Source organism: Thamnophis elegans, chromosome 7 (assembly GCF_009769535.1).
Source record: "Thamnophis elegans isolate rThaEle1 chromosome 7, rThaEle1.pri, whole genome shotgun sequence".
In the NCBI taxonomy this organism is placed as follows: Eukaryota; Metazoa; Chordata; class Lepidosauria; order Squamata; family Colubridae; genus Thamnophis; species Thamnophis elegans.
In genome coordinates, this window is record NC_045547.1 from 18,063,131 (window position 1) to 18,078,146 (window position 15,016).

Here is a 15,016-nt window from a genome sequence, read left to right on the forward strand (position 1 = left end):
TGAGATTTGAACTGCCAAATTGCAGGCAACCAGCACTCAGCAGAAGTAGCTTGCAGTACTGCACTCTAACCACTGTGCCACGTGACTCATATTGTATCAACAAGGCATAGCTTAGATGAGCTTTCCCAATCCGGTGCCCTTCAGGGGCATAGGATTTCTGCTCCACTAACTTCTAGACAATGTGATAAACAATGGAAATCTTGAAAATGGAAGTCCAGCATATCAGGAAAGTTCAAACTGGTAAAAGATGGCTCTGAATCTTTTCAGTTACCTGTTCAGCCAAGAGTGAAGCAAGACTAGAATAGGCATCGGAAAAATCTGGTCCATACTGAATGGAATTTCTCAGGAGGAGAACTGCTTCCTCTTTCTTCCCTTGATTCCTGAAAGTCAAATAACAGGGAGTGGATAGCAAAGACAGCACTTTTAATAATTTACTCAGCTTGCCTATTGATTAAATCACACAGTTAACATACTCAAAACAACCTCTTCAGAAAAGGCTAAATAATTAACTTCTTCTATTGAGTGTCTATTGGGACAGTATTAGATTCCACATCCTGGATGGGTGAATGGGTGAGAGGTGCTTGGATACGTGAATATTTTGTGCCCTGGCACCTGTTGGCAAATGCTTCTGTTCCCTTCTGTTGGATCGCCTATGACAGTGTTGGTGAACCTTTTCGGCACAGATTGCTGAGCGTGCACACGCGTGCCGAAAACCAGAAGAGCAGTTGCCTGGTGTGCTTTTGCACGCTGGGAAAATGGCCACCTGATCTTCCGGTTTCTGGCACATGCATGCGCGAAGAACAGCTGGCTGGTGCGCATGTGCATGACGGAAACTGGAAGATCATCTTCCCGGCGCCTATATGCACACCGGGCGGCTACTCTTCCGTTTCCAGCGCTCCCGCACACGTGAAGACCAGCTGGCTGGCATGCTGGAGAGCAACAGGCGATGACTCGTGTGCCCAGAAAGATGGCTCTGCATGCCACTTCTGGCATGTGTGCCATAGGTTCACCATCATGGGCCTATGAAATATTCACAAAATCCCCTTTCCTGCTTTTCAACTCTTGTTTTCCTTTTTTTTTAAACCAGACAACACAAACTAGATTCAGAGAATCTCAGTCCAAACAGAAGACTAGAGGAATTTGGAGTGGGAGGGAGGGGGAAAGAGAGAAGAGAAAGAGAGAAAGAGAGAAAAGGAAGAGAGAGAGAGGGAGAGAGACTTTGCTTGAGAGATTCAGTAGTTTATCTAAATCTTTTGTTCTCAAGCAATCTGTCTGGTGCTCCAAGAACAAAGAAAAAGTCATTCTCCTAACCTTCAAAATGCTACAGACAGCATTATTTAACAATGCTGGAATAGAATACAATCATGCAAAAATATCTTTCATTGGTGACAATGTGTCATCGAGGTCAATGTTGATTCTTAGCTCAATGGAGCATGAGCCCCAGCAACGTGGACTTAAGTCAACATGGAGAGATTTTCTCCAGGCAGAACAGTTCCCAACGGGTCTTTTAGTTTTCAACAGGGTATCCACTGCTGCTATAACTGAGTCCATTCACCACACCGAATTCTAAAGCATCAATACTGTAATCTTTGTATCCTACTTTCGCAAAGTCCAACTTTTTATTTCCAGAGAGTGTCACAAGGAAAAACCATGCCACGACGCCTGAATATTTTTCATCAAAGGGTTTACTGCTATTCTACCTAGAGCTTCTCTGCTGTTTCTTTTCTCACGGCTTCAGGGCTGACCCAGCCTGGAGTGAAGGGGCCAGAGAGGAGTTGTAGAGATTAGCTGGGACTTTGTAGTCTAAATAAAATTATTTCCCCTCCCTGGGAATCAAGGACATTTGTGCCGGTGTCCACAGGACAGTGACTGGAGACTGAGGTCATCCTGTTTTCCCGAAATAAGACCTCCCTGGATAATAAGCCCAATCGGGCTTTTGCGCTCATGCACTAAAATAAGCCCTCCCCTGAAAATAAGCCCTCCCCAAAAATATTGCACACAGCAGCAGCCATGAAATGACCATGCTCACCACCTCCTGCACTTCAAAAAATAGTAAGACCCCCCAGAAAATAAGGCCAAGTGCTTAATTTGGGGGTCAAAAGAAATAAGACCCTGTCCTTGTTTTTGGGGAAAACACAGTAGCAACTGGACTGTATGCTGATTGAATCATGTGACTGAGACTCTGGGGGAGGAAGTGATGAAGTTTTACTTTTAATTCGGGGAGGAAAACTGGCGCCAACTTAGAGCCGGTTTTCCACCAGGAATTTGAAATATCCTAATAAAATGTTCTTTAAGGAACTTATTGAATGGGATGTATTACTTGGAACCCTTGACAGTGTGATGGGCATAGTAATTTGACAAATACATGGAATTAAAATAAAATAAATCTTTCCACGAATGGATGCTAACTCTGTAACAACAAGGCACTGGAAACTATTAAAATAAGTTTTTCACGGGTAATGACAAGCGAACCTCTGGGACCCTGGTAGAACAGGATAACTGAAAGCAAAAAGTCATGAGCATTTTGCTCATCAATACCATTTTGAAATAATTTCACTATTTCTTATTTCATATGTTAACAACAGCCAGATGATGGACTTCACTTTTACCTGCAACTTTCTGTTTCAGAAATATACAATTAAGCACCTATATGATGTAAAACAACTGGGAGAGCAACAACTGCAGAATACTTATTTTATAGGTTTTTTTTTTCTTAAGTCAGTACCTTTCAATCTAAATCAACCCCAATCAATGAAAAAAGTAGATTGTGTGCTTCACTGTGTACTTCTTAAGCAAAGATAGTGTGATGTTAACAGAGAAAGAAACCACAACTCGTTAAGAGATGTGCTTCGAATTGAATCCCTGGCATTTTCAGATAGGAGAAGCAAGTGACAGTGGATAGGAACACTTTGGTTTTGCTACATATCTTGGGGGACTGGTTCCAGTTACAGACGAACAAATTAAGTTGTTTAAGGTATCTGCCTCTGTTACAGCTGTATCCTTTCCATTCGTTTTACATCACTAAACACATTTTGAAAACCACAGTCAATAAATATGGCAACTCAAATAATAAAATTTATGAATGACCATAATTTCTCGAAGAGCTCTGGTGGCACAGTGGTTAGAATGAAGACTTGCAGTCTAACTCTGCCCACAGTTAGGAGTTTGATACCTGATGGGATTTGAGGTTGATTCAGCCTTCCATCCTTCCAAGGTCAGTAAAATGAGGACTCAGATTGTTGGGGGCCATATACCGACATTATAAAATGCACAGCGGGGTGGCATATAAGTCTAAAAGCTATGCTATAATTTCACCACAATTATACCTACATGTTTTGGTTCTTTAAGACACGTGAAGGCATATATACCTTATTCGATCTACAATGAATGAGGTTTTCATTATTTTAAAAGCAAGAGGTACTAAATGAAGTTTATTATGAGTTACCAGCAGTTCAAAAGTTCTTCACGATCTGAATTCTGCTTAAGTCAGGCACCCTAAGAAAACAGTGGATATTAAGAGCAAAATCAGCTCGTCTACACTTGCCAGGGATCTACCACTTTAGAAATAGTTTCCTAGACAAAGCTCAAGTGATTAATTTGCCTGTACTTTACTCACCATGTTACTGAACCTAGGCTCCAATGTTATGCCCTCTTACACCTATAGCAAGTTTCAACGGGATTAGGCGCTTACGGCAAATATCTTAATTTCAATTAACATAGGGGAATGAATCCTGAAATGGCACAGTAGAAAATACCATAAAGGTGACACAGGATATAAGCTCCTGTCACTTGTTTTATGATATTCAAAAATTATTTTGCATGCATGTGTAAGAGAGCAGCATCTCATCATATCCAACAAGAACTGGGGATAGCGCAGTGGTTAGAATGCAGTATTGCAGGCTAATTATGTTGACTGCCAGCTGCCAGCAGTTCAATTTCACCAGCTCAAGGTGATTCAGCCTTCCATCCTTCCAAGGTGAGTTAAAATGAGGATCCAGATGTTGGGGGCAATAGGCTGACTCTGTAAACTGCTAGAGAGGGCTGTAAAGCCCCGTGACAGTCGTATATAAGTCTAAGTGATACTGCTATTAGTAACCATGGTTTTTTCAACACTGTGCAGCCTCCTTGGTACTGCTGAGGCAAGGGTGGGCAGGATCCATTGACTTAACCTGTTTTGAACAGAGGAATAGAATGAAGGTCCGTGCTGGTAAGACTACACTTGGGAATATTGCAACCAGTTTTGTTCACCACACTATAAAAAAGATATTGAGACTCTAGAAAGAATGCAGAGAAGCGCAACAAAATGATTAGGAGAGTGGAGGCTAAAACATATAAAGAATGGATTGGCTATGTCTGGTTTAATGAAAAGAAGGATTAGGGATGACACAATAGCAGTGGTCCAATACCTCAGGGCTGCCACAAAGAAGAAGTGTCCAACCTATTCTCCAAAGCACCTGAGGGTAGAACAAGAAGCAATGGGTGGAAACTAATCAAGGAGAGAAGAAGCAACTTGGAATTAAGGAGAAAATTCCTGACAGTTAGAACAATTAATCAGTGGAACAACCTGCCTCCAGAAGTTGTAAATGCCTCCAACACTGAAGTTTTTAAGAAGAGATTAGACAACCGTTTGACTGAAATGCTATAGAGTTTCCCTGCCTGAGCAGGGGGTTGGACTTGAAGACCTCCAAGGTCCCTTCCACCTCTGTTATTCCTAGACCAGATGGGTGGAAATGAGAAGCTACTTTAGAGAGCCACATAAAAAATTATATATCAAAACCTGCTTCAGAGTCAGCTACACAGCCCAGAGTACAGAGCACCACTCAACGCTGTTGCCTCTTACTAAGAATGACTATCACAAGGACTAAAGAGTGTTCAAAATCAGTATCTTTTAGGCGGAGAAAGGTCTCCAAGCCAGTATTATCTACCCCATTTCAAACTCACTTCCCAAAGTACTGGCTGAGTCGAACGTCCTTTCATCTTCTGCACTCTTAATATAGAAGAAGAACACTTCTGCCTGGCTTCGCTATTCAAGGAGAATAGGGCTCGGCAAAGGAGGTGAAGCAATTTAGGGTGGCCTACTTATCTGCCAACTCACGGACAGGAGAAATGTCCATTAACACTGCTGAGCGGAAGAACTTCAAACAGAGAGAAAAACATTTGTTGCTGTTGACAGTAAACAGGACATTCCTCTCACATTTGATTCCTGCCCCCCCCCCCCCGCCTCCAGTCCACCCACAGGTGCTATTTCTTGTATAGTAGTCAGAGCACAAGAAGAGAAAGTGAAGCCTGCGGTGGGCAAAAAACAGCTCAACGGGCCTCCCGGAAGTCCAGAGGATTCAGTGAGGCTTGCGCATATGCGCGGAGAGGGAGTTGTGTGTGCATGCCTGGGGGTGGTGCATGCATTTTGGGTGTGGGCACGCACGGTCACACCCACATGCTTTTGGCATGCTTTTGGGATGCCTAGACATCACTACTATAGGGTCTCCTGCTTGAGTCCGGGGTGGGGGGGTGTTGGACTAGAATACCCCCAATGTCTCTTCCAACTCTGTTATTCTGAACTCTGTTCTAGGGTTCTCCAGGATGCATGCCTCTATTATGCAGACCTTATCAATACTCATAATAATACTTTCTCCAAATTTGCTTTGTAAAAAATGATAACCGCTGATGATATTTGACTTGGAATTCGTAGCTCCCCAAGAAGATGAAATATTAATAGCTGAGGGAGGATGGACCGCAACGGTAACAACTGAAGATGGTTCAGCTAATGAAAAGCTTCCCTAGAAACACCAATTAAGGTAATATTTTCCCTGTGGGAACTTTGTGCTTTGAAATAAAGTCACTTATTAGCAGTTTCCATCATTTTCATATTATAAACTGAAAACACTGGAACATGGTATTTCAGAGAGAGGGGGGAGGAGGGAGGGAGAGAGAGAGGGAAGGAGAGGGGGGGGAGGGAGGGATGGAGGGAGGGGGGAGGGGGAGAGAGGGAGGGAGAGAGGGAGAGGAAGAGAGGGAGAGGGAGGGAGGGAGAGAGAGGGGGAGGGGGAGAGGGAGAGAGAGAGGGAGAGGGAGAGAGAAGGAGAAGGAGAGGGAGAGAGGGAGAGAGAGAGAGAGGACTCCCTTTTGTCTAATTTTGATGAAGATGATGAAAAAAAGCAGTAAGATTCAATTAATACTAAAAGCAGTGGTGGGGTTCAGCCAGTTTGCACCTTTTCGGGAGGACTGGTTGTTGGAAGAAATCTCCTTTTTGTTTTTTTCCACTTTACGGGGCTAATCCTGTAAGGAAGGCAGGAAGGAAACATTCTGGTGTTATTTCTAGCCTAATCTTTATTGCCCTGCTTACAGAAATTGCCTCTCCAGTTAACCCTTATGACATTGTTACAGCTAAGGCGAAGCACCCATCGATGTAAGCGACATTCAGTTGGCCACACCCACCCAGTCACTGATCACTGAGCCCCGCCTACGCAGCTGGGTCATGAGGGTGGAGAACCAGTTGTTAAATTATTGGAATCCCACCACTGAGTAAAAGGGTCAGGGAAATGCAGGTGGGAAATAATACCATCACATAAGGTCATCCTTGACTTACAACCATCATTATAGCAAGGATTCAAAGTTACGACGTCAGTGAAAAAAATGACTCAAAACCAGTACAGGTAGTCCTCGACTTAGAACAGTTGGCTTAGTGACCGTTCAAAGTTACAACGGCACTGAAAAAAGTGACTCATGACCATTTTTCAGACTTATGACTAATACAGCATCCTCATGGTCACGTGATTTGCATTTGGATGTTTGACCACTGACTCATATCTATGACGGTTGCAGCGTCCTGGGCTCATGTGATCCCTTTGCGACCTTCTGACAAGCAAAGTCAATGGCGAAACCAGATTCACTTAACAACCGGGTTACTAATTTAACAACTGCAGGGATAAATTAACAAATGTGGGAAGAAAAATTGGGGCAAAATTCACTTAACAAATTGCTCACTTTGCAGCATAAATTTTGGCCTCAATTGTGGTTGTAAGTTGAGGACTACCTGTAGTCACATTTATAACTGTTGCCACGTCCCCATAGTCACAAGATCAAACTTCAGGTCCTAGCATGTATTGATTGTCAGGTTCCAAAGGGTTAAGGAAAACGGCCAACACAGAGAAGGTTTGAAAATGCAGTTTATCTTCCTCTGGCACAAACTGACCAACAAAGCACTAAGGCAATGAATAAATTGTCAAAGCTGACATCGGTTCTCCCCCCCACCTTTTGTATTTATTGGAATTTAGGCTAAACCCCACTCCCACGTACACACACACCCCATCACTTTGTGACCCAGAGTGAAAACCACCTGGCAATCAGTCATGGCTTGTTCTCAGTCAGTTATCAGTTATGAAGAATTCTCAGCTGGATTGCATGTGGAGGGAGACACCAAGCTGGCAGGAATAGCCAACACTCCAGAAGACAGGCTAAGATACAGAAGGATCTTGACAACCCTGAACATTGGGCACTATCTAATAAAATGAAATTCAATGGTGAAAAGAGTAAGGTTCTACATTTAGGCAAGAAAAACAAAATGCACAGGTACAGTATAGGTAGTACCTTGCTCAATAGTAGTAACTGTGAGGGGGATCTTGGAGTCCTAGTGGACAACCATTTAAATATGAGCCAGCAGTGTGCAGCAGCTGCCAAAAAAGCCAACACAGTTCTAGGCTACATAAACAGAGGGATAGAATCAAGATCATGTGAAGTGTTAATACCACTTTATAATGCCTTGGTAAGGCCAACTTGGAATACTGCATTCAGTTTTGGTCGCCACGATGTAAAAAAGATGTTGAGACTCTGGAAAGAATGCAGAGAAGAGCAACAAAGATGATTAGGGGACTGGAGGTTAAAACATATGAGGAACGGTTGCAGGAACTGGGTATGTCTAGTTTAATGAAAAGAAGGACTCTGGGGAGACATGATAGCAGTCTTCCAATAACTCAGGGGTTGCCACAAAGAAGAGGGAGTCAAAACTATTCTCCAAGCCACCTGAGGGTAGAACAGGAAGCAATGGGTAGAAACTATCAAGGAGAGAAGCAATTTAGAACTGAGAAATTTCCTGACAGTTAGAACAATTAATCAATGGAACTACTTGCCTCCAGAAGCTGTGAATGCCCCAACACTGTAAGTCTTTAAGAAGAGGTTGGATAACATTTGTCTGAAACAGTATAGGGTTTCCTATACTAGGCAGGGGGTTGAACTAGACAGTGTTTTTCACCCTTTTTGTGCAAAGGCACACTTTTTTCATGAAAAAATCCACGAGGCCCACCACCCATTAGAAAATGTTAAAAAATTTAACTCTGTGCCTATATTGACGTATATAAAGTGTTTTTTCCCACGGCACACCTTACACTATGTCACGGCACACTAGTGTGCCACGGCACAGTGGTTGAAAAACACTGAACTAGAAGACCTCCAAGATCCCTTCCAACTCTGCTATGTATTGTATTATATTGTATTGGTAAGCATGATTCCTGGCCAGCTCCCACAAGCTCCCCCCCCCCACAAAAAATGGCAGCTCCGGGCTTGTGGGCTCTCCGAAGCTGACATTTACAACGGCTGCAGCATTCCAGGGTCATATGATCTCCCCAGCCAGCCTCTATCAAGCCAAGTCAGGCTGGAAGTCATTCTTTGAATGACTGAATGATTCACTTAACAACTGCTATGATTTACTTAAACAACTGTGGCAAAAGAAAGATTGTAAAATTGGGTGTGAATCACTTAAAAAACTGCCCTTGCTTGACAATAGAAGTTCTGGGTCCCAAATGTGTTTGTGAATCAAGAACGAGATGTATGTGTGCTATTTTAAACAGTCTATGATGAAAGAGCCTATGGATCTTAATTCACCTAGTTTTATACTAGAAGACTTGTAGTGTTTAAATCAATATTCAAGAAAGCTGGACCATTAGGTAAAGGGCCCAAACTGTTCAGAGGACTCCCAATTCAATATTAGATCCCAAGAAAATAACTTCCATCTTGTTTTATGACACTCTAAAAAAAAATCTCCCAGGCTTACAATACTACAGCGTTTGTATTCCTCCTCTGGATGGCTTTTCTGGTAAATAGTCTCATCCACAGAATAGCAAAATCAATGAAACCCTGTCAACTAATTCCTAAAGTGGCTTTAGTCTTTCACAAATATATATTTTGAGTATGATTACAGAATAGCAATAGCACTTAGACTTACTGCTTTACAGTGCTTTACAGCCCTCTCTAAGCGGAGTCAGCCTATTGCCCCATACAATCTGGGTCCTCATTTTACCTACCTCGGAAGGATGGAAGGCTGAGTCACCTTGAGCCTGGTGGGATTTGAACTGCCAAACTGCAGGTGGCTGGAAGTCAGCAAAAGTGGCCTGCAGTACTGCAGTCTAACCACTGTGCCACCAGGCTCAGATCTGTCGGCATCAAATTAGAAGAAGCCCCCCTTCCCCTCCTTACATTCATTCCTAAACAGGCAAACCACTGATACAATCTCTCACCAATTAAACCAGGGAATGACAATGGCTGCACGTTTGAACCTTGAACAATTCAAAGGACTTTTCCAAAGTTATAGAAGAGAACTTGGAGTGTTTCCATTTAAAAAGGCAGAATTCCAAAATGCAAGCAATCTGAAAAGTTGACTTTTAAAGAGGGCATAATCAAAAATCCTGGCTGCAGCTAAGAATCTGTATTATTTTATGTTTTAGCTCGCATGGAATGGAGGTGCTTGTGGCAGCAGGCAAAATGAGGGATTTGGAAGTCATACAGTGTTTTCCGAAAATAAGACAAGGTCTTATTTTCTTTTGACCCCCCCCACCCCAATTTGCTTGGGCCATATTATCGGCGGGGGAGCTATTGGTTTGGGGTTGCCAGGTGGTGCTCTCTTGCAAGCAGGCGCCTGAAGAGCCGGGCACAGCCATCAGGGGCAAACGGATGTGTTGCGCTGTCGCAGCAATGCAACAAAGCCGCATAAGGTGACCACGCTCATGAGCAGCTGCCCGGCAATGCCCCTTTCCAGACGGGCAGAGCACCACTCATCGACCCCAGTAATATCCCAAAGGCGCTAAGCCGCGTGGCACTCTACCAGCTGGAAAGCCGAGGTTGTGCGAGCACTTGTTCTGCCTCCAGCCTCGTGCCTCCCTGCCTCACCATGCCCAACTCTCCCTGCAGGGCTGGGCCAAGGGTGCCACCGCTACTACCGCCCCACTGCCACCGCCGCCATGCTCCGAGCATAACCGGCTTCCAAACTCTGGAGATCCACTGCTGACTCGGCACCGGATCTCCGGAGTTGGAAGCCGGTTATGGTCAGAGCATGGTGGCGGCGGCAGGCAGCGGGTGGTGGTGGTGGGGTGGGCAGCAGTGGCGGCAGCGGGCAGGGCAGCAGCGGTGGTGCCTCCCTGGCCCAGCCCTGCAGGGAGAGTTGGGCATGGTGAGACAGGGAGGCACGCGAGCTGGAGGCAGAACAAGTGCTCCTGCAACCTCTCTTTCCAGCTGGGCAGAGCACCACGTGGCTTAGCGCCTTTGGGATATTACTGGGTCGGTGAGTGGCGCTCTGCCCGGCTGGAAAGGGGCATTGCCGGGCAGCTGCTCATGACAGCAGCTGCCTAGCAACCCCCCGCCTCCAGCTGGGCACAGTGCCACCACCAACCTAGTGGTATCCCAAAGGCGTCAAGCAATATGAGCGCCTTGCCCCCCCCCCGGTTCCTGCGGCTTTGCGCCTTTAGGATATCGCTAGGTTGGTGAGTGGTGCTCTGCCTGGCTGGGGGTGTGTGTGTCCAGGGGCTATTATTGGGGAAGGGCGTATATTTTTGCCCACAGGAAAAATATGGCATGGTCTTATTATCAGGGCATGTCGTAATTTCGGGGAAACACGGTATTTGTGGCTTTGTCAATTTCAACAAATGTGCTCCCAGCAAATATTGGACTACTGCGCAACTGGAACATGTTTTTCTGCATGCAGGAAGGGGAAACAAACAGTTCTGCTTTGGAGACAAAAATGCCAACACTTTAATTAATATAAAAGAGCAGTAACCATAAATCCCCATGTTTTCCCCTGCTTTGTCTCAGCAGCAAAAGGTCAGCTAATTTATGAATTTACAGAACGTTTGAACTTCTCCTGAATACTAGATTTTAGTACCTATTTTTTAGAACCTAAAAAACTGCTGAAACAATCAGAATCTAGGAAGGCTAAAGGAAACGCAAGTATCAGTTAAAACATTAAATAAAATCAATTCAGCAACAGCAATAAATACTTTTCATTACTCACAGCATCAATGATCTCCTTTTTCTATTAGGGTTTTTTTTAAAAAAAAAAACAAGAGAACGATGTGCAGATTTTGTCAAGATAATAAAATGATTATAGCATTTTGTAGATGATAGCTTGAATTGTATATGCGACTTGATCCAAGGAGAGAAATAACATTTTGGCCCTGGTTCAGTGTTAGATGGGAAGAAATGGCATTGATCATATGTAACAACTTCTTTGGTTAAAAATGAAGACAGTTCCAGTTAAAAAAAAAAAAGATCAATGTATTGATTGGAAGACAGATTGAGAAAAGAAAGGTTTGCAACTTGCATGTTTTGGGATGTAATAGCAACAGCAATAGCACTAATATACCATTTCACAGTATTTTACAGCCCTCTCTAAGTGGTTTACAGAGTCAGCATGTTTCCCTCAACAATCCGAGTCCTCATTTTGCTGGCCTTGGAAGGATGGAAGGCTGAGTCAACGAGCCGGAAGAGAATCAAACTCCCGAACTGCAGGCAGCCGGCAGACAGCAGAAACAACCTGCAGTACTGCATTCTAACCACTGCAGGTCTAAATAATAGGGATTGGAAGGATGCATATTTTCTTTCTCATCCAGTGCAGCTATGAGAAAGAAGAATATAGGCTAGACTGGGCAGGGGGAGTAGACTAGAAGACCTCCCAAATCCCTTTCAAATCTGAGTTCAATGAAAGAAATGGGTAGGGCTAAGCTAGAGCTTTTTCTTATGTTCAGAATGGGGAGTGTGTGGGTGTGTCAGGAGAGGACAATTGACAGAAACAGTGTTGTGATGTAAGCTTCATTCCTTTTTGTGCAATCATAGAAAATGGACTAGGCTTCCATCAGCATGTCACTTCACCATCTTGCCTTTTTTTTTTGACAGACATACAGGTAGTAAATCTGAAAGAGCCAGGTTATTGTTAATAAATCACCAAAGGAAGAAAAATATAAATCTGATAATACACCACTGCATATACTTGGCCAACAGAGCTCAATGGAAAGTGATACACTAAAGGAAATTTATTTAACGGCATTGTTAAATGTGGTTGGCAGGCATTTGGCAAGCTAAGCATAAGTGTGCTACCATATTGTTTGGCTTGTCTGTATAGATCCGTGATGGCAATCTATGGCACACATGCCACAGGTGGCACGCAGAAGCCCTCTCTGTGGGCACTTGAGCCGTCGCCCCAGCTCAACTCCACTGTGCACCTCCCTGCCGGCCAGCTGATTTTCAGGTCTCTGCTTGGGGTGGTGGGGCGCATGTAGGAGACCTGAACGCAATGCGTGGAGGGCCGGGGAGGGTGGCGCTTCCATGCATGGGGGGCAGGAGGAGTGCAGGGGTGTATGCCCCACCCCCGCAGCCCATTTTGGTCCCAGAAGGCTGCAAAGAGGCCTGCTAGGCCCAAAACGGGGCGCAGGGGTTGTGCGCGCATGCACAGGGGGAGTTCGCTTTTGGCACATGACAACAAAAAGGTTAGCCACCACTGGTATAGATGAAGCTGAAGTAAAAGCAAAAATAAAGACAATGGGCATTTATTTGCCCACAGCTAGCTAAGAGTCAATTCATTGGGTATTGGACTTAGGTTTCTTGTGGGAACTCCAAAATGATGGCACAATTGCCCCCACCTTGGGCTCAGTCTTATCATCTAGAAGAGCCCTACTTTTATACAGCACAAAAATATTTTGCACCAGCTCTATGTCTCACTGCCCTATTTTTATATAGAGAAAAACAAGGAAAGTTATAACACATGCTATCTCAAAACTGAAAACAAATCAAATATTCATTACATGGCTCCCATCAAAATGTGATATCAAGTGAAACTCATAAATAGTCTCCCTGGCTAAATAGAAAGCTAGAAGAATTGTTGTTGGTTTTTGCTTTGCTTGTCAAAAAAATATAGGCAGCCGGAAATATCTTATTTTGTGGGCTCAAAAACAAATTTAATGACAATGAACAACTCTCTCTGGAATCATTTTTCATTATGAAAGATTATTATCTGGACAAATATGAAAAATGTAATCAAAAGCACAGACCAGCTCAGCCCTAAAATTTCAAGTTGTCTAGACTCAATAGCAGTTTCTCCTAAACCTTTTCCTTCATCTAGCCCAAACCACTCATCATAAAGTCTTATCAAACTGGAAGGACTGGTTATAAGATCCTTTCTTCAGCCCCTTCGTAACTGAATGGTCGCTGAACAAATTGACATAACTTGAGGATTACCTGTATTATAAAAATATATATTATTGAATGATCTTTATGCCTTTTAAACAAATTACCATTGGTAATTTTATTGATTTTTGTTTTAACTAGGAATACTAGTTAAAGTATTTTTTTTGAGATTTATGAATATATTTTAGTACACATAGAAATCTACAGAAATCAATTTAAAAGCCCCTTTTGTGATTGTTAATGGATTTATGGGTCATTACAAAAAAAACTACTTTTACCCAATTTGGGGTAATTTTATCCGAGTTTGGGAAGTGCTGCTTTATAGCAATGGCTACAACATTTGGGACACCCACAAAAATGCAACCATAGCTAGATGTGATGCATGTATGCTTTGATCATCCTTTCACTGGTACTTCATTCATAGGCTAGACTAAATAAATAGCATCATAAACATGTGCATCGTAAATAGATTAGAAGACTCTTTCTATTTGAATGCGACACTCACTTATTTGTGAAAGAAAATGTTCTTCTGAGAAGTGCAAAAAGACACAAACTAAATTGTTTCCGTGCAGTTCAAATCTGAAAAAAACAGCTACCTATAAGCTGGAAGGAGGAGAGCAAGGGAAATGGAATACAACTACATTCATAAAATGTAAATGAAATCACGTTCAGCTTTTGTTCTGGCTCTACCCATTATTTTTACAATGCAGACCTTAAAAGCTAAAAACAGCGCTTAGCCTAGAAGAAGTTGGGTCTACTACATTATATTACATTTGTCTTTGAAGAGTCTCTGTCATCCAGGTCATGGTTGTCCCAAAGATACTTTTGTCAAAAGGCAATTGGAGTTTGTTTTTCCGTGAAGACGTTTCGCTTCTCATCCAAGCTGCTTCTTCAGTTTTGGCTGAAAGGATGGGTTTATAGTTCTTGCAGTCATCTGTTCATTAGCACTCTTTCTGAGAATCACTGAGGCACAGATACAACTCCAAGGGGCCTAAATGACTCTCAGAAAGAATGCTAAAGTCCAGATGATTGCAAGGAATATAAATCCTTCCATCCTCTAGCATTCAGCCAGAACTGAAGAAGCTTCTTGGATGAGAAGCAAAACATCTTCTCATCCAGTCCAGCTGCCTTTTGAAAAAACATATTTGGAATATTACATTACGTTATGATTGTAATCTGTCTATATAACACTAAAGCACTGATTGTTATGACCTTTAACTGGTACATCATAGGGCAACAATTTTTGAACAAAGGTATCTCAAATGGGCTACCTTACAGAATGTATCCAAGATCCATGACTCAATGAAATTTGGGGGAAATGTGGTTGCTTCAGTATTATTGGCTACAGTTATGCTTCTGCTACAGTCATGTGATCTTCATTTTCAATGTTCCATAACAGTTTCCCAGCCAGTCTCATAATCCCTTAGTCTCCCACTCAGCAGTGGTGACTTACCTGTGGGAAGGGGAGGGGAGGGGAATGGAGAGGAGATTTCTGATGTTCCTGGCCAGATTCCCACAAGGAAACTCAGTGGGGAAGCCAGCAAAAAATGAAAAGTCGCTCACGCTACTACTG

The 15,016-nt window shown here is 43.2% G+C and overlaps 1 protein-coding gene across 1 annotated transcript in view; it reads right to left on the bottom strand.

Annotated features, from left to right (window-relative positions):
* TMTC1 (transmembrane O-mannosyltransferase targeting cadherins 1) overlaps positions 1–15,016 on the bottom strand; it is a 179,343-nt gene that overhangs the window by 20,850 nt on the left and 143,477 nt on the right. Inside the window, 1 exon segment of the mRNA XM_032221138.1 lies at positions 272–380. Coding sequence (XP_032077029.1) covers positions 272–380 — 109 coding nt within the window.